The following is a 26839-nucleotide window of genomic DNA, read 5'->3' on the forward strand; positions in this document are numbered from 1 at the left end:
GACTAATATCAATAATGGATCAGTCATCTATTATCATAAGTAATTCTGCGTACCAAAGTGCTCTAAAACTAAAGAGCCAAGAACAAACTCAAAACTACAACACTGCTGAAAAATTGGAGAAAGTGTGAATGAATGGAAAGACATCCTATTTTTATACAGAGGAATACTTAATATTATAAAGATGATGGTACTCTCAAAAATGACCTACAGATTCAATCCAATTCCTATCAAAATATTAATGGCATCCTTGCAAAAAGAGAAAAAACAATCCTTGGCTGAGTACGTGGCTCAATAGTCGAGTGCTTGCTTAGCATGTACAAGGCCCTGGGTTTAATCCCCAGCACCACAAAAAGAGAAAGAATCCTAAAAGTCACATGGAATCTTAAGGGACCCCAAAGAGCCACAACATTCCTGGAAAAAAAGAACAAAGTTGGAAGACACAAGCTTCCTGATCTCAAAACTACAATGAAAACCAAAATAGTATGGTATCAAGACCAATAGAACAGAATACTTCCCAAAATAAACTCACAAGGGTGCCAAGACTATTCACTGGGAAAAAATCTTATAGCCGAAATAGTGCTGGGAAAATTGGATATTCACATGTAGAAGAATGAAACTGGACCCTTACCTTATACCATATAGATAAATGTAACTCAAGGTGGATCAAAAACCTGAACATAAGAGCTACAACTATAAATCTCTTAAAGGAAAAATAGGAAATAACTTTTATGATATTGGATTTGCAATGATTTCTTGGATATGTAAACAAAAGCATAGGCACAAGAAAAATATTGATAAATTGGACTTTAGGAATACTATCAAGACAGCAAAAACATGAGACAAAATATGGGAGAAAATATTTATAAATCATATATAAAGGGCAAAATATCCAGAATACAAAAAGAACCCCCCAAACTCAGCAGTAACAAAAACAAACAACCCAATTCAAATATGGGTGAAGAACTTGGACAGACGTTTCTCCAAAGAAGGTATGCAGAGGGCCAACAAGTACAGGAAAAGGTGCTGAACAATAACTAGTCACCAGGGAAATAAAAATCAAAGCACAATGTCATTTTACACTCGTTAGGATGTCTATTATAACGTTTAACAGTTGATGCAAAGAAATTATTATCCACAAGGATTGCTAGTAGGAATGTCAAATGCAGCAGCTGCTGTGGAAAGAATTTAGAGGTTCCTGAAAAGCTGAATCATAGACTTACTATATGACCCAGGGATCGAAGGGAGAGTTATTATTTAGTGGATACAGAGTTTTTGTATGGGGCAATTAAAAGTTCTAGAAATAGGTAGTATTGGTACAACATTACAGAGGTGCTTAATGCCACTGAATTGCCTTCTTAAAAATAGTTAAAATGAGAAATTTCGTGTTATGTGTATTTTCCCATAATAAAAAAGAGTTTTAAACAAGAGGCATTTATAATTCCTCAAAATTCTGCAAGTTGGCAGTTTGGCCTGTGCTTAGCTGGCAGTTCCTCTAGACCCATCTGGACTCACTCATCTGTCAATTGCTGAATCCGCTCCATGAGGCTGGCTGGTCAAGGATGGCTTCAGCTGCTATAATTTGTCCATTTTCCACATGCCTCTCATTTTTTACTAGGTTAGTCCAGCTTTGTTCACATGGCAACCAGGGAGGGTTCAAAGCTGTACAGCCCCTAGAAGCTTAGCCTTGATTGGGCAGGAAGTCACTTCTGCTATGTTCTATTGGCTAGAAACAGTCATGTGACCAAACCCAGAGTCAAGAGGAAAGGAAACAGACTCCATCTTCTGAAGGGAGGAGTCATGGAGTCACATTGAAAATGACATGTGTTATAGTTTGGACATGAGGTGTTTTTGAAAGCTCATGTGTGAGGCAATGCAGAAATGTTTAGAGATGGAATGAAGATTACAAGAGCTGTAATCTAATCAGTGAATTAATCTGTTTGATGGGTTAATAATTTAAATGGATTAATAGGTGGTAACTGTAGGCAAATAAGGCATGACTAGAGGATGAAGGTCACTGAGGACACGCCCTTTTGGAGTATATTATCCATGACTGTTTTCACTCAACTCTCTGATATCCTGACTATCATGAACTGAGCAGTTCTATGGCATGCCCTTCTGTCATGATGTTCCACATAATCTAAGGCCCAGAGGGAAAGAGTCAACCAACTATGGACTTAATCTCTGAAACTGTGAGCCAAAATAAATTATCAGCAAAGGAAAATTGGGACCATTTTTGCAGTAACCCACCACACTTTGTTGAAAAAGTATCAGGATACCAAATGGTTTGTGGCAGTATGGTCTCACATTAGCTAATCTAGAAGTTGTTTACAAGGGGCAGTGTTTGTTCTAGAATTTTGAAGTATAAGAGAGTATACACTGACTCCAGTCAGTGCACATAATTTTCTCTCCCAGTAGTACAGCACCTATCAGACTGTTTTTCAATCAAACCAGTTTCTTTGCAGACTTAGCACTCTGAAGGATCCATACTATGTGGATTAGCTAAAACATGGAGAGAGCCTTCAAAGCAACAGAATGTATATGCTGGAAGGGGAGCCAGGCAAACTTGGTTTGGATATGAACTATCCTCCAAAGGCTCATGTATTGAAGACTTGGTCTCCAAATCAACAATATTCAGATATGGCTTATGAGAAATGACTGAGTCCTAAGGGCTCTGACTTCATCAGTGAAATATTCATTAATGTGTTCATATCTGATAGCATTATTGGAAGTAACAGAAATTGTAGGAGGTAAAACCTAGTTGTAGGTTATTGGGGACAAAGCCCTGAAAGAAGCTTGTCCCCAGCCTCCCCCCACCTCACCCTTTCTCTTTCCTTTCCAGTATTTATAAAATGAGCAGCTCTGTTTCACCATGCTATCTCTACCATCTTGCTGTGCCTCATGGCAGGACATAGTAATGGAGCCAGCTTACCATGGAACTGAAACCATGAGCCAAAATAAATCTTTCTTCCTCTAAGTTGATTTTCTTGGGTATTTTGTTACAGCAATGAGAATCTGACTAACACATAAACCCTCTCAGTACAGCTAAGGAGCATCAACCTAACAAATGTAAAGTGACTTGACACAGTATACATAGTTGCTAGTGACAGAACTTGGACTAGAAGGACTAGAATCCAGATTGCCAAATTCACAATCCAATTCTCTTATTACAACATGATAGCAACTCAGCTATCAAGCAAACTTGATCTATTCTTTAGGACCTTGTAATTCTAAATGTGCTCTGCAGATCATGAGCACCAGCCTTACCTAAGAGCTTATAAGAAGTTCAGAATCTCTTGCCCCACACCAGATCTGCTCACCTGGAACCTGTGTGTAATAAGATACCCAGGGAATTTCTAGACATAGTTGAGTTTAATGTGCATTGTGTTAGATTCTTGTTTTCTACCTTGACTGCTCATTGAATTCGCCCTGGAGAGGTTTGAAACTACCATTACTTAGGCTGTACCACAGAGATCCTTATTAATTTGCTCTTGAGTACAGTTTGAGCGTAAGTACTTTTGGAACTTCCCAAAGATACTGTATCTCTATAGTTAGTTTCTAAGGTACTAAAGATACTGACAGCTTCTTATTAGGTTTTCCCTTCACGCAATGGGCTTGTGTTTCCTTAATGAGTAAATGCAACTAACTGACAAACACAAAAATCCTCTCAGTAAAGACAAGAAACATTCACCTAGTAAGATAAAGCGATCTGACAGACTGCACAGTTGCTGGTAACAGAACCCAGACTAGAGTCCAGATTACCACATTCACAACACAGTGCTATCACTCCATGATAGTGACTCAGCTGTCAAATGAACTTGATCTGTTCTTTAGGACCCTGCAACTTCAAGTGTTGAAAACTCTTATTGGTAACCTTCCTCCAGTGTCCTGGGTAAAAAGTGGGACGAAGGGATTTTTAAAGCTGGGGATAATTTCAGTGGAATACTTAAGGGATGGAAATTAAACACTGAAATTGGTAATTGAGAGGATACTTTGTTCCCCAAAAGGATTGACATTCATGTCTGATAAAAATCCCACATAATAAAGGCATGACAAATTATCAATACAATTAAAGAGTGAGGACCAAGAATGATATAAATCATGAACAGGAGAAATGACAAGGAGAAGGAATACAAATATTCAGGCAGGCCTCACTCATGATCATGACAGCTAAGCTATAAATCTGAAAATGTTCAAGCCTTTCAAGAGTCCAGTTGAATGGTTGCAGGATTTTTATCATTAGGAAAGAAGAGTCTTATCTTCAGGAAAAAAACTTTCTAACCCTCATCTGTAAATATATATGTTTTTGATAGATAAGATCTCTGAATAGCCCAATGAACTCTGTCTTCAAGATCATTCCTAAGGCAAAAGCAGCACTAGATTTGATGTGTTTCTGATTGTATCTTTTTGTTAAGTCTGCAGTCATGATATTAAAAATAACTATTGATAAAATACATTTTTGGGAAAAGGAAATATAACGTTGTTTGAGTCTCTTCTGGCATATGTTGGTTGCCTAGGTTCCAGCTAGCTAAGATATCGCTTCAGGAAGGGGACTTGTAGACTTGCCTTCTCTTTCAACTTGGCAAGGTAGCTTAGAAAGAGAGGAGTAGATGCTCTCTTCATGTTGGTTCAAGGGTTCTTTTGGTTCTGTTAATATCCTGGAGGGAATGAATAGGAATATGCAGTAAACTTTTTGCAGACTCCTGCATTCTAAACTTAAACTTGCCCTCTGGGATGTCTGAACACCATCATAATAGGATAAATAGGCTATATCATTAAGTGACAGAACATGTGCTAGGAGCACAGTACTCCAGAGGTACCTTTGGGTTTGTGAGTCAATCCTTTTTCCATTTTGGATTATTGTTTCTTTTACTATAAAACACAGCAATTACCCTATTAATCTGTACTAATCTGGATTGAAAGGCTAGGAAATATATTTTCCTTTGATAACAACATCTCTCTCTCTCATATATATATATATATATTCTCTCTCTCTCTCTCTCTCTCTCTCTCTCTCTCTCTCTCTCTATATATATATATATATATATATATATATATATATATATAAAGATTTATGTGTGTTTGAATGTGATATATTGATCAATTCTCTCAGTGTATATATATGAAATCAGGTGTGTGGTGTATGTGTGTGTGTACATGTGCACCACAGTGGGAACTGACCAATTTTCAAAATCTCTGCTAAACTGAAATAGTTTTGAGTTGTGAAAAAGAAACCACAGGAATGAATCAAAGGCAAAGGATCTACAGTGCTTCTCAGACTGCATTGTACAAATGGGTTACCTGCAGATTGGGTGGAAAGGCAGGTTGATTCAGCAGATCCAGATGGGACTGAGACTGCATTTCTATCAAGATTGGATGCTGCTGGTCTGGGGGCCTCACTTTGATCAGCAGGGAGAGAGACATTAGCAATATGGTTCCAAATTGGTCTGAGGAGAGGAATGTATGTAAACTCCCCAGGTAATGCTCCTGTGCAGCTATGACTGAGAGCTGCTGCCACTGAAGCTGCTGGATGAAGCAAAATCTCTCACTGCCTCAGCATTTCCTCAGGACTGTTATTCTGAAACCTCAAAGTGTATTTGTGAAACTTTTATTGGCTTTCAAAGAGACATGATCTTTAAATGTTAACATACCTATATCTCAGATAAATAGATCTCCTTGGGATAAATGACTCTTGTTTTGTTTTTGGTTGTTTTTTGTTTTTTTGTTTTTTTTTTTTTTTTTGCAAAACAAGAAAGAAAGAAAGAAAAAGAACCATGTATTTATGTACTTATATAAATCAAAGAAATGTTGTAGTTAGCGCTTCTGCCATATATAAGGAAAATCCCTATAGATTTGGAAGTTTCTCTGGGTGAGCCAGGTTTGCAGATCGAGAAGCTTGTGGACATGGTAAAGACTGAAAGTAAAAGGGAGCTGCAGAAACTCTTTCTTTAAATATTCATTTTTTAGTTGTAATTGGACACAATACCTTTATTTTATTTATTTATTTTTATGTGGTGCTGAGGATCAAAGCCAGGGCCTCACATGTGCTAGGTGAGTGCTCTACCACTGAGCCACAACCCCAGCCCTGCAAAAACTCTTACTAGCATCAGTCACACCACTTCTTTGGCATTTGTTAAGAATAGAATTTTCAAGATGCATTTTCATATATTTGGTTGGGTTTTACTAACAGGATTTTTGTCCTCTTGGATTCAGCCGCCCACCTATCTCACCACTCCTTTCTTTCTATCTTTGATCTTTAGCGGTTGACCAAGCTCCATGATCCTTACCCATCAGCCCCCTCATTTAATAATTGCCTTCCAACTTAAAATCCCTGGTTCATCCTCATTGTTAGTGTTCTTTGCTACCTACCTGCTGTCACCCATCTATGACAATGCCTGGAAAACACCCATTCTTGGATGGATCCATAGTCCTATATTTTAGGAACTGCCCTCAGCGTTCTGCATATTTGCTGGGAACATCAAGCAACTATAGGCTTGATGCCATTCCAATGTATTTCAGCAAAGAAACGATTTGCAAGTCATAAAAGACACAAATCATGGATGTCCAGGTTGTAGAATTTTTACCTAGTTATGCATTCATGTGACCACAACCCTGATCAAGATAGAGAACACTGTCAAGATTGAGAAAGCTCCCTTGGGTTCCTTTCCTTGGGGGAAACTATTATTCTGACTTGATCACTAAAGAGAAATACATGACTAACGGCTAGGAATGTTTGGTAAAGTTGACCTCAGAATTTAATAGGCATAAAAGTTTCACATTTCTGAAATGTTTAGAATATTTTGAACCCAGATTTTCTCCTTTCTTTTTTCCATGGAGCATACCTTTTTCTTGGCATCTAAGACAAATCAATTTCCAAAATGTGAACTACATAATAACAGTACCAGCTTTGTACTTTAAAATGTTATCGAACTACCTAGCAGCTTTATTTCCAGATTAACAAGTTTCTTCACATTTATTATGCCTTCAAGAGATAATTTTCACTTTTCTAAAGGTGGCTTAAAATGTCAGGTTGGAAGTGAAAAACGACAGAAATTTAAGTTTGGGACACTCAATGGTAAAATTTTGTTGACTAAATTAAACTAAATATGCCTTCTGCTTCTTTATAGAGTCTGTAAAAGAAAGCAAATAATTTTGATCTTTAGTATTACATATTAGCAATAATTCAAACGTCATTTTATCAGTTGATTTGGGGATTTTTAAATGATGTGTAGACCACCCATTTTGTTAAATAAATGGTTTTGAGCGCCAAAATCTTGAGCAAAGACCGTCTAACAAGATTTCTCTTTTGTTACAAACAAAATTTTAAAATTTCTATAAAGGCTAATTATTTCCAAGTCAGACAACTGGTTTTTCTCCAATTCCCAGAAAGTTCTAAGTGTTAAACAGAATTTAAAATTTAAACCCAACTCAGAATTTCAAAATTCTTTAAAATGTATTGCTTTTGGAAACATATGCTACTCCCTTCCCATGGCATACACTTCTTACATTCCTTTCACTGAATCCCAGGAGGGGTAGAGCTTATCTTTGCCATCTTTTACTGATATATATGTCTACCCACTATGGGTGCTCATAAGGCCTGCTGTGCATTGTATAGTATATTGAGAGGCAGTATTTTAATAGGCTAGAGTGAACCTTGCATTTGAATCCTCCACCTGTCAGCTGAATGACATTAGAAAATAACTTGGCCTCTCTGAGCCTCAATTTCATCCTTTGTACAAAGTAGCAATAATGTTATATACCTCAGAGTTCTGTTGTGAAGATTAAATGCAAGAAAAACATTTCTCATCATCCTAGCCCATAGTAAGTATCTAATTCCTGTTAGTGTCTGGAAGCTCTTTAAAACCAATTCAAGGATTGGTGTCAGTCATTTTATTCATATGAGCTCAGAAGAATAAATTCTTCAAAGCTCAAATCCTATGTGAGGAAAGGAAACCTGCTAAATTCTTGTTTATGTTCATCATGTCTGTGGCCTAAGGCCTAGCTATCCTAAACCCAGCCAGAATGCAACAAACTTGCTTCTTGACTGCTGTTGCTTGAAAATGCTTTGGGAGTAGAGTTGGGGTTCTCATTCTTATCAGTTGGCTTGGCCCAAAACTGAATTGCTTCAGGAGAGGCAGACCTGTGATTTGTACCCTCCTCTGCTGCAGAACCACAGATTATAAATGAACCAAATGGGGGCTGGAGATGTGGTTCAGGGGGTGGCACGCTCCCTGGCATGCGTGCGGCCTGGGTTCGATCCTCAGCACCACATACAAACAAAGATGTTGTGTCCACTGAAAACTAAAAAAAAAAAAATAAATAAATATTGGAATATTCTCTCTCTCTCTCTCTCTGTAAAAACATAAAAAAATAAATAAATGATGAACCAAATGGTTCTTTGGTACCATGTGTTCCCATCACACTGAGAAAGCATATCCAGCTTATGTGAATTTCTTTTGGGGGCAGCCCATGAATCAAATACTATATAGCCTGTGATACTCTGGATCAGAGTTTAGCAAATTTTTTGATTAAAGGGCTCAACAGGAAATAGATTATGCTTTGTGGACCATATGGTCTCTGTCGCAATTACTCAATTCTGCCACTGTGGTGCATTAGCAGCCATTCACTGTATGAAAACAAGTGGGCATGACTGGGTTCCAATAAAATATTATTTACAAAAATAAGCAATACCATATTTGGTCCATGGACCATAGCTTGCAATCTCCAATCTAAATCAATGTTGTCCAATAGAAGTAAAATGCAGACCACAAATGCAAACCACGTATTTTACATTTCCTTGTAACCACATTTCAAAGTTCTCGATATAGTAAGACTTCTCAGAGTTTAAATAATTAAAAGATGAAAGTATCAATGTCTCTGAATAGGAAGAGATAGATCCTCAAAAAATTAAAAATAGAATTACCATATGACCCAGCAATTGAACCAAAGGAAATGAAATCAATGTGTCCAAGAGACACCTGTACTCCCATGCCCATCACAACAGCATTCACAATAACCAAAAATCAGAGTCAACATCAGTGTCTATCAGCCAATGAATGGATAAAGAAAATGTGATATATGCTTACTCTTCAACCTTAACAAATGAAGGAAATCCTGTCATTCACGGCAATATCAAAGAGCCCAAAAACATCATGTTAAGTGAAATAAGCTAGGCACATGATCTCACCTATACGTGAAACCTAAAAAAGACTCATAGAAGCCAGAAAGTAAAATGGTGGTTACCAAGGATTGTGGATCAGTGAGGGGTTGAGGAGATGTTGGTCAAAGCATAAAAAATTTCAATGAGGTAGGAAGAATAATTTTGAGAAGCCTATTGTACCACATGCTGACTATGATTAATAACAATGTATTTTGAAAACTGAAAATAAAATACACTTAGGATTTGCCAAAAAAAAAATTGAAGAGGAGGAGGAGGAGAAAGGAACAGATGCCTTCCTTATGAGTAACCTAAATTTGATGAAACAGACTGACACCAAACGGCTCAACTGAGAAATGAATTACAGTAGATGGGGTAGAGAGAGAAGATGGGAGGGGAGGGGAAGGGGGATAGTTGAGGATAGGAAAGGTAGCAGAATACAACAGTCACTAATATGGCATTATGTAAAAATGTGGATGTGTAAGTGATGTGATTCTGCAATCTGTATTTGGGGTAAAAATGGGAGTTCATAACCCACTTGAATCTAATGTATGAAATATGATATGTCAAGAGCTTTGTAATGTTTTGAACAACCAACAAAAAAAAGAATTTCTAAGTTACTGTTGGAAAGTTTGCACAGTTACCAAAATGTTCATTTTTGACCTATTATGTATAGTCTATATAAATAGAACCAAAATAATAACCATGAGTCTGTACAAATTTCAAATAACTTGAGCCATAAAATGAGAGAGAGAAAGAGAAAGAGAGAACAACTCACAGAGAAAGAAGCTCAGGCCATGCCCTCATTTGTCCTCTATGCTGACTCATTCTTCATGGACTAAGACAGTTAGACATAGAATAACACAAGTTCTGTTGAGTTCTCACAAATCAAGAGACCCCACTGTCCATCATAGTAAGAAGTACTTTCCCTTTCCACAGGTACATGAGGCTTGCTCTTCTGGCAATATGGTTTAATCTGCCCTAGTCTAAATGGGACCAGACACTAGCTTTTATACTTCCTTGCTTCTGCAGCACCCTGCTCTAGTCAGCATGGAGGAAAAGAGCATTTGAATGAATGACTGGTCTAGTATGGCCTCAGTATAGCTCACCTCCGACACTTCAACTGGCTAGCCCAAGCTTGTTCAACCTGGGAAGAGAAGGGGAGAGAATTCTGCTGCTGCAAGTTTTCTTAATACCTAGACTCAGTATCAGTAGAATGTTACTTCTGCTACCTTCATTTGCATAGCAAGCCACATGACTGTCCAGACTCAAAGGTAGGAGACACAAGCCCCGCCACCCCCTATGGCAGAGAACTACACAGTCACATTGCAAAGGGAAGGGAACACTTGTGTCCATATTTTTCAAGGAATCTATCACAGAGATTGATCATATCATATAGGATTGGCCCCCAGGGGGGTACACTCTAATGAATCCTTCTTTACTAACGTGTGTATATTTACATCTCATCCTAAAATAGTGAAAAATAAAATATTTGTTTGTCCATGGTTATACTCACTGACAACTGAAAATAAGCTGAGATAACAGCTCTATTCCAAGTTCTGTATTTGTCTCAGGTTTTGAGGTTCAATGCCATTTCTTCTATCAGGATATCATCAGTGACTGTCTGGATCATAATTCAAATTCCTCCCCTTGTCATCCCTGGAGCTGGTGTGGATGTCCTAGCCTATCTGATAGGAATAAGATAAAGTCTGTCTTTGCTTCCTGTTCACTTCTTATTCCAGGACTGCTTTTTATTTCTGGAATCACTATAGTGATTATACTCATGATCTATTAGTTAAGACAACTCCAAGTGCTATCACATACTGGGTTAGTCATCCTTCTAGCGCTGTGACCAAATACCTGAGAAAAATCAACTTAAAAGGAGGAAAGGCTTACTTTGGCTCACAGTTTCAGAGGTTTCAGCTCATGGTTGCTTGGGTCCATTGTCTTTTGGGGGCTTTTGGTGAAGCAGAACACCATGGTAGCAAGCACATGGTAAAGCAAAGCTATTTACCTCATAGCAGATAAGAAACAAAAAGAGGAAGGGAATGGGGTTCCAAAATCCCCTTTAAGACTAAACCTCCAGTGGCCTGGTGTCTTCCCACCTGGCCCCTGACCTCCTAAAGTTCCCATTATCTCTCAAGAGCATCATCCGCTGAGAACCAACCTTCAACATGAGCTTTCGAGGGACATTTGAAATCCAGACAATAGCACTGACCCTTAAGCTGAACAAAATACAGATTAAGCATTGTTAGTCTACAGATTCAAAATGATCTGGAATCCTAAACTTTTTGAACTCTGACATTCAGACAGTTTCAGATTTCAGAGCATTTGGTTTTCAGATTTTTGGATTAGAGCTGTTCAACCAGCAGTCTAGGCAAATATTTCAAAATCTGAGAAACTCTGAAATCTGAAACACTTCTCATCCTGAACACTTTGTAATGAGGGATACTCAACCTGTAAGAGTTAATCTCTCATTCCATATCAAATGTAGCTTTCCTGACCAGAGATGGGCTTTGCACATGGTTCATCCATGCTCTGTCATGGCCTAGCAACTAGACCGTGGAACACAAAAGCTATTTCATGGCTCTGTCATCCCTTAGCAACTAAGAGTATCTTGCTAGACTTTCTCCATCCATCTGGCAGACAGGAAGATAGAGAGGAAAGGGGGTGTTGTTTGTTTTGTAACTTTTACCTGGAAAGGAAACCTGTCACATCCTGCTCATATTCTATGGGTGAGAATTGGTCCTATGGACCTACATGAATGTGGTCTCTGGGGGACGGGGAAGAGCTTCACAGCAATACCTTGTATAATGAAGTGGAGCACACACACACATATTTACTAACCATATCTCATATATATATTTATATTTATATATAGTTATAGTTATATGATTTTTGGATCAACATTAGGGGCAGGAAAAATTGGGTGAATAGTAGAGTATCACATATCCCTGAAGAATAAGACAATTTGGGCAAAATATCTCAGACTGCAGGTACTGGCAAAGGTTTCTAACCATGAAGAGTCTTTTTTTAAAATTTTTATTGTTGCTTGTTCAAACCATTACATAGTTCTTGACATATCATATTTCACACTTTGATTCAAGTGGGTTATGAACTCCCATTTTTACCCCATATACAGATTGCAGAATCACATCAGTTACACATCCACTGATTTACAGATTGCCATATTAGTGTCTGTTGTATTCTGCTGCCTTTCCTATCCTCTACTATTCCCCCTCCCCCCCTCCCCTCCCCTCTTCTCTCTCTACCCCATCTACTGTAATTCATTTCTCCCCCTTGTTTTTTTCCCTTTCCCCTCACTTCCTCTTGTATGTAATTTTGTATAACCATGAGGGTCTCCTTCCATTTCCATGCAATTTCCCTTCTCTCTCCCTTTCCCTCCCACCTCTCATCCCTGTTTACATGAAGAGTCTTTTAATGAATGATGTAATCCTCTTAATCACGTGGATTATACATATATGAAAGAAAATAGACATGAGGTATTGTAATATTATAAAACACAAACAAGATTCAGCATTTTTCCCATAAGGATCCATGTATCTCAGATATGCCAGTTTTTATCGTGATCATACACCCAGCTGTTTCCAGCCATATGCTTGAATAAAAAAAAAGGAACTGGTTCCCTACAGAGTAAGGACTTAGGTAGACAGTTTCAAAGTAGATATTTGCTTGGAGAGTGTTGGTTTATTCTTGAGTCATAGGAATATTTGGCTTATTGGCCTCCCGAGAAGTATTTACCCAGAAAGACAAAATGAAACTCATTCTTCAGGTACAGAGAAGAAATTGTTTTTGAAAAAGAAATGTGAGGTCTTATTAGGGCAAAGCTGTTAATTACACACTTCATTATAGTCAAGGTCAATACAGTCTATGAGAGGAGAGGCACTTTTTCATCTCTTCTCTAGGAACAAGGGGAGACAGCTGTTCTCTTGGACAGATCCATTATAGCTTATCACCAGCCGCCAGCCTGTGGAAGGAGCACTGTGAAATATGGCTGCTGTCACCAGGAGCCAGAACAGATGCGGAGCTGGTCCAGAGTACAATGGAAAGACAATGAGAGCCACGACTTCAAATAGATTGGGTTGCATTGATTTTAATGCCTGTAGGTTCCACGGCATAAAATTCACAGATATTTTTGCCGTGATTGTATTATTGATTTCCCTAAAACTGCACAATCTTGCTTTCATAAACATCAGGTACTGACAGTATTAGGCAGCAGTTTTCCCAGTCCAAAGCCTAGTTAAACAGTGTTGGAAAATTGTATATGTTTGCATTTCCTCATTATTGCTTTACCAGTTTTGATTCCATAAGTGAAACAAGAGTCAGCAAAACAAATATTGCTTCTGTTATGGTTTAACTGGCTTTCCTGATCAAATAAGGTCAGGATATTTTTTTTCATTTTATGTTTTTAGGCTTCTCAACAATTTGTTTTACTAAATATTTAGATTTTGTGAGTCTCTGTTCATTAGGAATGAGTTAATGGTTTTCACTGAAACAGGAAAAAGCATGTGCTTCCTTGAAAAGAAATACATTTACACAATCCACTAACATTTTCAAATGCTAAAAATGAGATCCAAGAAATGGAGTGGCTTGATTAGAGTATGCTTTACTTTTCTTGGGTTTTCTTTGTTTTTATTTTGTTTTTCTTACATATATATTCAAATTTCTTCTTCTAGTGTCTGCAACCAACTTTTACTTTTCTAGTATACCAATTTTACTCATCAAGTAATCTAAGCATTATAGCTTCCAAGTAAGCTCATGATGCTAAAGAAGCAAAGGTGCTTAGTGGTGAAATCTATGAAGGTCATAGATCTTGGTTAATCATTAAAGTATTTTACCTCCATAGGAAACAGGAAAATATTGAACAGTGTAGCTCCCAATACCGATGATAGCATCAAGTAATTTTAACACAATATGTATATGTATACTAAACTTTATATGTGTATATATAAAACATGATATCTATAACACATTTACTACTATATTGTATATATTATTAAATACATATTTATATACGTGTGTGTGTGTGTGTGTGTGTGTGTGTGTAGTGCTGGCTCCTGTTATACTGAAAGGCATATTTCCATAATATTTTTACTATAAAAGTAACCCTGACGGCAGAAAATCTGGAAAAAATGTACTAATTCCATTATATCCACAGTCTGAGCCACAGACCAGCAGGTGCAGCACCTGAGAGCTTCTTAGCATGTTGGGCCTCTTCTCAGGCCTCGGGAATCAGAATCTCCCTTTAACAGTACCCTTGGGTGATTTGTGTGCACATTAAATTTTAAAAACACTAGTCTAAAATATGAATTACTCTTGATCTCCCCAGGTGACCCCTGTCAATATTTAGGTGTACTTCCAATACTCTTTCTTTTCCATGCCTATCTTTCAATTTAAATCTTGAAAGTCTTAATTTTATTAAATTTCTGATGATACATTATGTTTTTAAGAAATATTAATAGAGTTCTTAATGCTTTGAAAGTATTCAGGGTTTTTTTTAGTTCTAATGAGGAGTATTTATTTTAATAGCAATTGTAATTAATTTGAGATAAAATCTTCTTTTTTTAAATTTTTTAATTGATTTTATTTTTTAAATACATGATAGTGAAATGTATTACATTTCTTATTACACATATAGATCCCAATTTTTCATATCTCTGGTTGTATGCAAAGTATGTTCACACTAATTCATGTCTTCATACATGTATTTTAGATAATGAGGCCCATCATATTCCACCATCCTTGCTAACCCCCTGCTCCCTCCCCTCCCCTCCCACCCTTCTGCCCTCCCTCCCCTCCCCTCCCACCCTTCTGCCCTCCCTCCCCTCCCCTCCCACCCTTCTGCCCTATCTAGAGTTCCTCTATTCCTCCCATGCTTCCCCTCCCTACCCCACTATGAGTCAGCCTCCTTATATCAGAGAAAACATTTGGCATTTGTTTTTTGGGGATTGGCTAACTTCACTTAGCATTATCTTCTCCAGCTCCATCCATTTACCTGCAAATGCCATGATTTTATTCTCTTTTATTTCTGAGTAAAATTCCATTGTGTATATATGCCACTTTTTTTTTTTTTATCCATTCCTCTACTGAAGGGCATCTAGGTTGGTTCCACAGTTTAGCTATTGTGAATCGTGCTGCTATAAACATTGATGTGGCTGTGTCCCTGTAGTATGCTGTTTTAAAATCCTTTGGGTATAGAACGTGGAGAGGGATAGCTGGGTCAAATGGTGGTTCCATTTCCAGATTTCCAAGGAATCTCCATACTGCTTTCCATATTTGTTGCATCAATTTGCAGTCCCACCAGCAATGTATGAGTGTACCTTTCCCCCCACATTCTCGCCAACACTTATTGTTGTTTGTCTTCATAATAGCTGCCATTCTGACTGGAGTGAGATGATATCTTAGAGTAGTTTTGATTTGCATTTCTCTAATTGCTACAGATAATGAACATTTTTTCATATTTTTGTTTATTGATTGCATATCCTCTTCTGAGAATAAGACCTTAAACTATACTACAGAGCAATAGTAACAAAAACAGCATGGTATTTGGCACCAAAACAAACTGATAGACCAATGGTATAGACTAGAGGACACAGAGACTAACCCACAAAATTACAATTATCTTATATTAGACAAAGGCGCCAAAAACATGCATTAGAGAAAAGAGAGCCTCTTAAACAAATGGTGCTGGGAAAACTGGAAATCCATGTGCAACAAAATTAAATTAAACCCCTATCTCCGCCATGCAGAAAACTCAACTCAAAGTGGATCAAGGACCTAGGAATTAAACCAGAGACTCTGCGTCTAATAGAAGAAAAAGTAGGCCCTAATCTCCATCATGTGGGATTAGGGCCCAACTTCCTTAATAAGACTCCTATAATGCAAAAATTAAAACCAATAAGCAATAAATGGGATGGACTCAAACTAAAAAGTTTCTTTGCAGCAAAAGAAGCAATCTGTGAGATGAATAGAGAGCCTATATCTTGGGAACAAATTTTTACCTCTCACACATCAGATAGAACACCAATCTCTAGGGTATATAAAGAACTAAAAAAGCTAAGCACCAAAAATAAATAAATAACCCAATCAAATCTTATGTTTTTTGGTATCTAAAATTACAAATAGTCATTTTTAAAGTCTTCTACTTAGATTTATAATTTATAAATCTGAGATTTCTTTTTACTATTTGTAGCTTCCATTTTCCCAAAATCATCAACTTAATTTAAGCATCTATTACTGAAAAATATATTTAAATAACTAACTGCTATTTATTGGTACTTTCTATATGCCAGGACATATTATCTAATTAGATTATCATGTTAACACTATGAGATAAGGATTTGTTCTTGCCATTTTAAGGATTAAGAAACTATGGTTTGAGGGTTAGGGGGATAACTCAGTGGTAGAACAATTGCCTAGTATGTTCAATCCCTGCACCACAATAAATAAATAAGTTTTAATTACTGTGTTTTAAAAGGTTAGATTAAAATGTTGCTTTTTATCTATATTCTCTCCAATATTTATTATTTGTGCTCTTTTGGGGGGGGGCTGCGGGGTACTGGGGTTTGAACTCAGGGGTACTCAACCACTGAGCCACACCCCCAGCCCTATTTTGTATTTTATTTAGAGTTAGGGTCTCACTGTGTTGCTTAGCACCTTGCTTTTACTAAGGCTAGCTTTGAACTTATGATTCTCCTGCCTCAGCCTTCTGAAGGACTAGGATTACAGCTACGTGCCACTGCACCCAGCAGTTATATGTATTCTTAATGACTGTCATTCTGACTGGTGTGAGATGAAATATCCATGTAGTTTTGATTTTAATTTCCCTAATTGCTAATGATGTTGAACATATTTCATGTATTGCTGTTCATTTTTTTATTTCTTCTTTTGAGAAGTGTCTGGTTTTAGTCCATTTGCCCATTAATTAATTGGGTTATTTGGTTTTGGGGTGTAAAGTTTTTTGAGCTCTTTATATATTCTATATATTAATCCTCTGTCAGAAAAGTAGCTAGCAAAGATTTTCTCCTGGGTGTTCTCTTTTCACATTCTTTATTGTTTCCTTTGCTATATAGAAGCTTTCTAATTTGATGCTGTCCCATTTATTAACTCTTGGTATTATTTCCTGAGCTTTAGGGGTCCTATTAAGAAAGTCATTGACTGTGCCAAAAGTTGGAGGATTGACCTTAGTTTCTAGAAGTTCCATATTTTCTAATCTAATTCCAAAGTCTTTGATCCATTTTGAGTTGATTTTTGTGCAGGATGAGAGATAAGGGTCTAGTTTCATTATTTTACATATGGATAGCCAGTTTTCCCAGCACCATTTTATTTAAAAGGCTGTCTTTTTTTCCAATGTGTGTTTTTGACACCTTTGTCAAGGATCAGATAACTATCTATCTATATGGGTTTTTCTATGGATCTTCTGTTGTGTATATTTGGTCTGTGTGTCTGCTTTTATGCCATTACCATAGAGTTTTTGTTACTATAACTCTGTAGTATAATTTGAAGTCAAGTATTATGACACCTCCAGCATTGATTTTTTTTTTTTTTTTTTTTTTTTGGCTTAAAATCGCTTTAGCTATTCTGGGTATTTTATTCCTCCAAATGAATTTTAGGACTGTTTTTTCAAGTTCTGTAAAGAATGTCATTGGTATTTTGATGGTGTCAAAATACCAATGCATTGAATCTGTATATTGCTTTTGGTATGTATGATCATTTTAATTCTGTGAATTAGTACAAACACCATAGAAATCGCCCAGCAATGCTACTTCTCCATATTTATCATGAAGAATTAAAGATATTTTACTACAGTGATACATGCAAATCCATGTTTACAGCAGTATAATTCACAATAGCCAAACTATGAAACCAGCCTAGGTGTTCATCAATGGATGAATGGATAAATAAAAATGTGGTATATATACACAATGGAGTTTTATTCAGCCATAATGAAAAATAAAATGATGGCATTTGTGGGAAAATGGATGGAACTAGAGATCAACATGGCAAATTTTTCTCATGTGTGGAAGCTAGAGAGGATAAAGGAAAAGAAAGTTGGGGGTGGATCTAAAAGTCAAAGGGAAATCAGTAAAGGGACCAAGTGGTGGGAGATGAAGAGGGAGGGGAGAAATGCTAGGGAGTGTTATTAGCCAAATTATATTGTTAAATTGTGTGCATGTATATATATATATGTAACAATAAATCCCACCAATATATGCAACTATAATGCTCCAATAAAAAATGTGGGGAAAAAAAAGTTTAGCTAACTTGCCTAATATCACAAAGCTCATAATCGTTATACAGCTAAGATTCAAAACAATTATAATAAATACATTTTTAAAAGAACAATTCTTATTCAATAGGCAGTCTTTATCTTTTCTTTTAAACTGCATTTAGCTCATAGTAATATTAATATTTCTTCAACATTAACAAACAGAAAATTCCATTTATTGAATTTACTGCTATAAATTTACTGATGAACTGAACACACTTCACCAGCTCTATGTTGACAAGTGAACAGAAACAGCAGACTCCCCAGTGAGGCCACAGATTGATTTTTACACAGAAAACAGTGACTCTTCTAATATTTCACAGAAATCTGAATGAACCCACTATTACACTGAAGAGTGCACAGAAGGCATATACTCACCTAAGCCATCTTGAAATACTGTTTGAATGGAAATTTTAAGGTTGAAGTCAAGATGATCTTGACATAAACCCTGAACTCTAGTTAGCAAAGATGTTTCCCTTGTTAGAGTGGGTTAATAATACTAAAACTGCTGCACGATTATCCTGAGAATAGAGTAAGTAAATGAATGGCAGATGGTAGGATCCCCATTTTCATTGTTAGTGAGGCAGGTTACAAATAAGTAAGGGGGAAAGATAAAATAAAACCTGGTGGATTAGATTCAGAGATATCAATATAAATTTATATTTAGCCTAATATAGATATCTAGATAGAATTCTAAATGTGTATCTATATATGGGTTAGTATACAAGCACATGTCCTCTTGCTCTCTTCACTGGGAGGGGCTAGAAGCAGTGACACCCAGCTATTAATGAGTACACCCAGAATCCCCATCTTCATTTCTAAGATCATTTTCCAAGAAAAGCACCATAGCTCCTTGAAGAAATGATTGATTTGGAGGCAGAGGCAGGGGAAAGATGAACCAAGAGCATTTTGTCGTGATGGAAAGTAAGGAAGTGCTCAGAACATAAACGGAAAAGGGATTTACATAGGGATACAGCAGCCAACCTGAAAGAGCCCCCAATGATGGAAGCTGGAAACTTTTGAGCGACAAAGCAAATAATATGGGATTAGTAGCCCAAAGTATTTAATAAATATCCATGGGTCTATCTGTACTGATATAAATAAATGATTGAACAAAAAAAATAGGGGACCATAAACAAATCTCCTGTACAGAAAGATGCCAAATATCTACTCCCCCAAGAAGGTATTAGAGTTTCACTACCCATTCCTTGAGTTTGGCCTGCACCTGTGTCTTGCTTATAATGGGGAAGCGTGAGGTATAAATGACGATGCATAGACCTGGCAAACACCTGGCAAACCAGTGACCAGGGTTAACACCATCAGTAGAAAACCATGTTGATGGTTTTCACCCTGTATATGATGTGCTGAAAATGCAACTCTGCTGCCTCCTTCCCCCAAACCCATAACCCCAGTTTAGCCATGAAAAAACCATCAGACAAATCCAACTGAGGGACATTCTGCAAAATACTGGTCCTCAATTAGTACTCCTTAGAACTGCCAAGGAAAGTCTTAGAAATTGTCACAGACCAGAGAAGACTCAGAAGACATGACAGGTAAATGACATCCAGAGTTATCCTTTTTATAACCAATCATTATGAAGAAAGACAAAATCTTTTCTTTCACCACTAATAGTCTGATAAACTCTGATCTATAAAGCATAAGCTTCAGGCCAACTTAGTCTTTTTCTCCCAGTTTGAAGTTTCCTATTGTATTGAGGTGATTTTAAACTCTTTGCTACACTCAAAGTATTTTTCTCTTGAGATCCTGGAAGTCACAACATTCTGTTCTTTGTTCTTTTATCCACCCCCATCATATTTTGCTGCAAACTTTGTCATTGTCAAGGCGCAGTTGACTGGCTCTGTAAGCGATTTGCTGTTTCTGTCTGTTCCTCATAATCTGGTGTTATTTAGGTTTATTAAAGGGAACAATCTGTCACTAAGACCGAGGTACAACTGCATCATTACCAAGCCATCCAAAATTCAACATTGATGATGTATGGAAGCGTATACACGACAGGCATCACAGTTACCTATTTAATAAGGATATCACATTTGATTACAAATTGAACTACACAATAACCTCCATGCTGTTCCCTAGTTACAGTTTCAGAAAGTGGCTTTCTGTTCAATAAAGTCTCATAGCATCAATTATGTCTTCCATAAATATGCAAAAAAGAGCACCCATTTCTAGTTAATACTCAAGCTTAATAGTTTTGCAAGTCATCTGAATAATGAATGTAAAACAATGACAAACATGCTTTTCATAACTAATCATTATGAAACTAAAATTTAATATCATAAGTTTATTAGATGGCTAGGTTTCTTATTTAGGTGCAAAAACGGGGGCAAGGATAAAGCTGGTAAATAAGAAAGTGATAGCCTAGATGGTCTTCTAAGTAGAATTTTGATGTTTAATTAATATCTCTGCTTAAATAAGTAAGGATACATTTGCAAGCTGCGATTGTTTTTATTTGCTAGTGAAATCAACAATTTTTTGTTCTCTTTCTCTCTCTCAACTGTTCCTGACATCTGCTTTCTTCTTTACCATTTTTCTTTTCTTTCCTTTCTCTTTCTCCCCCTCCTTTTCTTCCTCCTTCCTCCTCCTCCTCCTCCTCCCTCCCTCATCCTCCTCCTTCTCCTCTTCTTCTTCTTTTAAATTAAAATGTTCCTGGCATATGTTTTCTTCTGTGGTTTAAAGTGGACGGAGTGAGGGTAGAATTCTTCCAGCAATATTTTAACCATGAAATGTCTTCTCTAAACAGTATTCCCTTTATTGTTCCCAGACAATCGTTAGAGGAAACAAACCCTGCAAGGAAAGCTCCATCAACGGCCTGCTGGAGGATTTCGACCACATCTCTGTGACTCGCTCCAACTCCCTGAGGAAAGAAAGCCCACCCACCCCGGACCAAGGAGCCGCCAGCCACGGTCAAGGCCACTCGGAAGAAAATGGCTTCATCACCTTCTCACAGTATTCCAGCGAGTCCGACACCACTGCAGACTACGCCACGGAGAAGTACAGGGAAAAGAGTCTCTACGGAGACGAGGTGGACCCCTACTCTAAAGGCAGCCACCACGCGGTCAAGCAAAACGGGCACGTAATGAAGATGAAACATGGGGAGGCCTACTATTCCGAGGTGAAGCCTTTGAAAAGTGACGTTGCCAGATTTCCCGCCGATTATCACGCACACTTGGACTCACTGAGCAAACCAAGTGACTATAGTGACTTCAAGTGGGACTACCAGCGGGCCTCCAGTAGCTCCCCGCTGGATTACCCATTCCAGTTCACGCCTTCCAGAACTGCAGGGACCAGCGGGTGCTCCAAGGAGAGTCTGGTGTACAGCGAAAGTGACTGGGGACCCAGCCTGGACGACTATGAGAGGAGGCCAAAGTCCTCGTACCTGAATCAGAGGAGCCCTCAGCCGGCCCTGCGGCAGAGGTCCAGGTCAGGCTCAGGGTTGCAGGAACCCATGATGCCATTCGGAGCAAGTGCATTTAAAACCCATCCCCAGGGACACTCCTACAGCTCCTACACCTACCCTCGCTTGTCGGAGCCCACAATGTGCATTCCAAAGGTAAAGTGTGCTGCCTCTTTTCTCTCAGTGTCCACAAAGAGGGTACTAGAACTGGCTGCCTATATAGTCAGATTCAAAAGAGTTTGCTTGTCTGTTCCATAAAAATCCACATCCAAATCCCACCTTATTTCCACCCAAGTGCAGAGGCTTTCAGACAAGGTCCTTCTTTCATTAAATTCAAAATCTGTCATTTCAGATCTTCCTATGAGGTTTCAGATTAAAAGGCAAAGACAATCTTATCTAGTTGAAAGATTTTCTGATATCTTGATGTTAAATACTTTGTGATCATGTTTTATTAAGTTCTCCATTAAGGAGTTAACAATTTGAGGCCACCAGAGGGATTAATATAGTGGTTACCACATTCTCCCAAAGTCTTCATGTTCCTGGCCAATAAGAAGCAAAAATCAGGAAAATGTGGTGAGTTTTTATAAAGCTAATTTTTTCCAACTTGGGGTACAGATCTATATTTTAAGAGTATGTCCTTAACACAATCTTAGTGCTGATGTAACACTTTTTCCATGAAATTTGAGGGGTAATAGAATAGTAGTTAATTGATGGGCTATTTTGTTATACTTTTTTAAAAATTTTTGTTTGTAATTCTTCGCTTGTCTTTAAAAAATGTTTTAAATGTTGACTAGTGGAAATTTGCTTTGAAATTAGACTGGTCCATGATTTACCAAAGTTGGAGAAACACTGTTGGGGAAGTTACTAAATCTTTATTCACAGCATGGACTTTGCCATGAGGATATAAGCCTTTTGGAAATACCTTAGAGAGTTTGCAAGGAGCTGATTTTCCCATGGGAACTTAGAAATGTCTTTCTGTCTCATTTGTACAACAAAAATTAAAATGCAGCGTTTGGTGGTAGATTGTGAATTACACAGGTCTCAAGCCAGTTGAGATGGACATGACTTCTAGAATGGACAGCATCCACATCTGTACCAAAGGTATTCTGCTCAACAGTTTGATGGATAGCATAATAAACTCTGGAAGGAAAGTGGGTTAGTTAGATTTTCAGCTCTGTGATAAAAACACCTGACAAGAATGACTTAGAGGAGGAAAAATTTATTTGAGCGCACAGTTTCAGAGATCTTAGTTCATGGTTGTCGAACTCCATTGTTCAGAGCCTTTGGTGATACAGAGTATCATGGCAGAAGGTCATGACCGAGGAAAACTGCTCATGTCTGATAGCCAGGAGAGAGAGAGAGAGAGAGAGAGAGAGAGAGAGAGAGAAAGCCAGAGGGATAAGATATAATACCCAAGGCTATGTCCCCATGTCCCCAGTGACTCACCTCCTCTAGCTGGTCCCTGCCTGCCTACAGTTACCACCCAGTACAGTAATGCTTCAAATTATTAACTGATCAAGTGCATTAAGTCTCTGGTTAGGTTTAGATTCTAGTAATATAATCATTTTACCTCCTGCATTAGCACAGGAGTGTTGGGGGTGGGGGGGACACCACATATCCAAACCATAACAGCAAACTTGCCTACATGTGTCTGCTTTGTTGACTACAGATAGCTAATATTTTTCTTTTGCTTATTATTTCTCATAAACCTTCTCCAAGATGTTGAAGAGAAGCCATTTAGGGACATTCTGGAAGTGACTTAAGCTATATTTTAGAAAAAAGAAAGAAAGAAAGAAAAGAAAAGCTACTATTTTATTTCCCAAGATATAAAATTAAAAATAAATTATGAGAAAGGAAGAACTCAAATATACGCCTCCAGCTAAAATGCAAAGAACCACAGTGTTTTTCTCCTCATCATGTTAATGTATTTGAATGCCCATGGTCAAGGTATCATAAATGCCTTCACTTCCCATCAATCTTGGGAGGTAGATTACTGGGAAAAGGTCTAATTAAACAACTCTCATGTGGAGTCCTATGCATGTATCATGATACATGAGGTAGTTTACTCTGTTTTCCTATTCATATCACTCTATGAGTCCCCATGTCAGAGGAAACAGTTCTAGAATTAAATAAGCAAATTAAGCATGTTCAGTAGCTGACTTGAGTTATATCTGCAGGCATTGAATGTTGATGGTTATTTTATCTAGGAGTAAAGAATAGAATTTTGTGTGTATGTAGTATGGTTGAACACACGTTAGAGAGCTCTTATTGGTCATAGTCATAGAAAAAATGTTGCTCAGAGTTGGCAGCTTTTCAACCCTGGAGCCATATTTAGTCCAAATGACATGTTTGGCTCACCAAATATTCATTTCCAACATGAGAATTGGAAATTCAAGATATTTTACTTAGAAGTCTCAATTTTTGGAGCTTCAAACTTCTGTTGGAAAAAAAATAGTGGGTGGGGAGTGGTCTGGCGTCCCTGTGCCCACATTTTCACACAGAATTAGAGTAGAATCATCTGGGCATAAAGTTCACCCCCTTAGAGGGGACATAGGATCCCCAGTTTAGAAAATGCTCTGCCCAGCCTATTTTATTCATTTTTCCCATTAGTCTAATCCCTCGAGCTTTTTAGAATTTAGCTCAATACCAGCAATCCCTGCCCACTTGTTTGCCAGAAGAGGAAACTGAGGTTCAAAGAGTCACACAACATGCTTAATTTCATAATTAGCTGTCTGCTAAACAAAGGCGAGAATTCAAGTCTGGTGTTTCTTCCAAACTAGCACCTACTCGCTAAATGGGCATAGGTTATTTTGGGGATTTAACTGAATTTGCCAGTAAAATCCATTTAAGTACAAAGTAGCCTTCCTCTTTGGCTAAGAAGAAGAAGAGGAAGGAAGGAGAGAAAGAAGGAGTAATCTTCATCATTCCTTGAAGACTCCCTCTTCCTGCAGATTTCCAAATATAAGTCAAAGCAGACCTGCCCTGAAATCTGGCCTGCCAACAACCCCAGAAATAATGCATAAACTATTGTGTCTCAGGAAAATTATATCAGCATATTCACCCATGGGAATATCAACCAAGGGCTTCTCAGCCCTTACAATCAGAGCTTCTAAGGAGCAGTCCACTCCTCTGTATTTCTATAGAAAACCTGTGAGAAATTCATGACCAGGTTTTATGGGAGAGTGATGGCAGGAAGCATGTTGATAATTAAAACATTTGCTTGATTAAAAATACAACATCTCTCTAAAAAGACTTAAGTGCCTATGTCTTTAGAACTGTACTCTTAGAAATCTACCAATTGCATTTGAATTTCCAGCTGAGGGAAGAAATAGCAATCACGACTCATATCTTTTGGCTTTGCCCCATAGCAATTTCTAGAGGAGGGCGAATAATGTTTACATCTCCAATAGTGAGAGAAAACATAAAACTCATGGAGATTTCCAGATGGAGCAAAAATGAGGAGGGTGTGTGTGTGTGTGTGTGTATGTGTGTGTGTGTGTGTGTTTGTGTGTTTGACACTAGTTTTGTATTTTTGCTTAAAGAAAATAAAAAATAGTAATGTTAACTCATGTAAAAACTCCTCCAATGTTGTCTCCTACCTGATTTTCCTGTTAGCATGACAGGAATCAAGAGTGTCATGAAATCTAATGATATGAACCTCTACTCTCCACTTTTAAATGTTTTTCACTAGGGCTGAGCAGACAAAACTTTGAGGTATGGAAAAGTCAAACTAAAACCATAAAGTACCATTTACACCACAGAGCTATAAAAACTGCCAGATATAGAGAGAGAATGCTTTCCACACTCCCATGCAAATACATCTGCCTTAGAGAGAGGAGAGCTGGCTAGACATATTGCCACTGTGTATTTGATGTGGCTCATCCGATGTTCTCCAGGGATCAGGCAGCTGCTGGCTTGTGTGTTGGTGCTGACCTAGCACATCCATTTCTTGCTCTGACTGTAACCACTGAGAAGCCCCAGCATATTAACAATTCTACCAGTTCATTAGGCATTTGCCAGTTAAACACATTATCTTATGGAGCCTCACAGCCCCATCAGGTAAGAACTCTTGCCTCTGTTGTACAGATGAGGAAAAGGGTTTTGAGAGACTCAGTAACTGCCTGGCCAGTCCTCTCACAGCAAAGCTGGGATCCAACTCTGGATTTAGCCCCTTCACTAGACACAGGATCCAACCTCCTTGGCAAGAGGCAGCTTCTGGGAGTGCGAGGCTTTAACCTACCTTCTTACAACTCTTTTTAATACCTGAAATAATGAAGCTGCATTGACAATTAAGTTAGCTATTAATACAACAATCCAATTGCACCATCTTGTTCCACTTAATAGTAGGGTTTCTAAACTTGACACTATTGACATTTGGGACCTACTGATTATTTGTTATGAGGGGATGTCCTATTTATTCATCATAGGGTATTCAACAGCATCCTTGGCCTCTATCCATAGATGCCAAAAGCACCCTGCCTCCCTCCCTCTTGTAACCACCAAAATATTTCCACAAACTCCCAATGCCTCATAGGTAGAGGAATATAAAATCACTTTGGTTGAGAACCTCCACTCTGTAGCTACCATTGATCAAGTGCTTAGGAGAAGAGTTTAGGTTTTGTAAATAAACTGCAAAGTTGAGCCCTTGGAGTACTTACTGTGTGGTTTTGTCTGTGCCTCAGTTTCTTCATCTGTAGAATGATTTAAAGCTTTGAACTTGGGGTAAGAATTTAAAAAGATTAATAAACATAGAAGAGTTAACATGGCAGGCGCTCAGTATTAACACTTATTCCCAGGAATACTTTTGGATGGAAAACATGTCACCATATACACATATGCTGGCCATAGACATTTTCTCTCTGTATAATCTTTTATATATTCTTAAAATATGAGAACAAATTCTGTCTGACCACTTGCATGGCCCCTCTGCACAACCTATAGTTATGACTGTCCTCATTTTAGACATGTGGGTCACAGAAGT

At 37.8% G+C, this 26839-nt stretch overlaps 1 protein-coding gene across 1 annotated transcript in view; it reads left to right on the top strand.

Moving 5' to 3' along the window:
* The window catches only part of Pak5 (p21 (RAC1) activated kinase 5), a 114021-nt gene that overhangs the window by 58038 nt on the left and 29144 nt on the right, over nt 1-26839 (top strand). Inside the window, exon 2 of the mRNA XM_027921577.3 lies at nt 21226-22014. Coding sequence (XP_027777378.2) covers nt 21226-22014 — 789 coding nt within the window. The remainder of the gene's footprint in view (nt 1-21225; nt 22015-26839) is intronic.

The sequence above is a fragment of the Marmota flaviventris genome, chromosome 2 (genome assembly GCF_047511675.1).
Source record: "Marmota flaviventris isolate mMarFla1 chromosome 2, mMarFla1.hap1, whole genome shotgun sequence".
In the NCBI taxonomy this organism is placed as follows: Eukaryota; Metazoa; Chordata; class Mammalia; order Rodentia; family Sciuridae; genus Marmota; species Marmota flaviventris.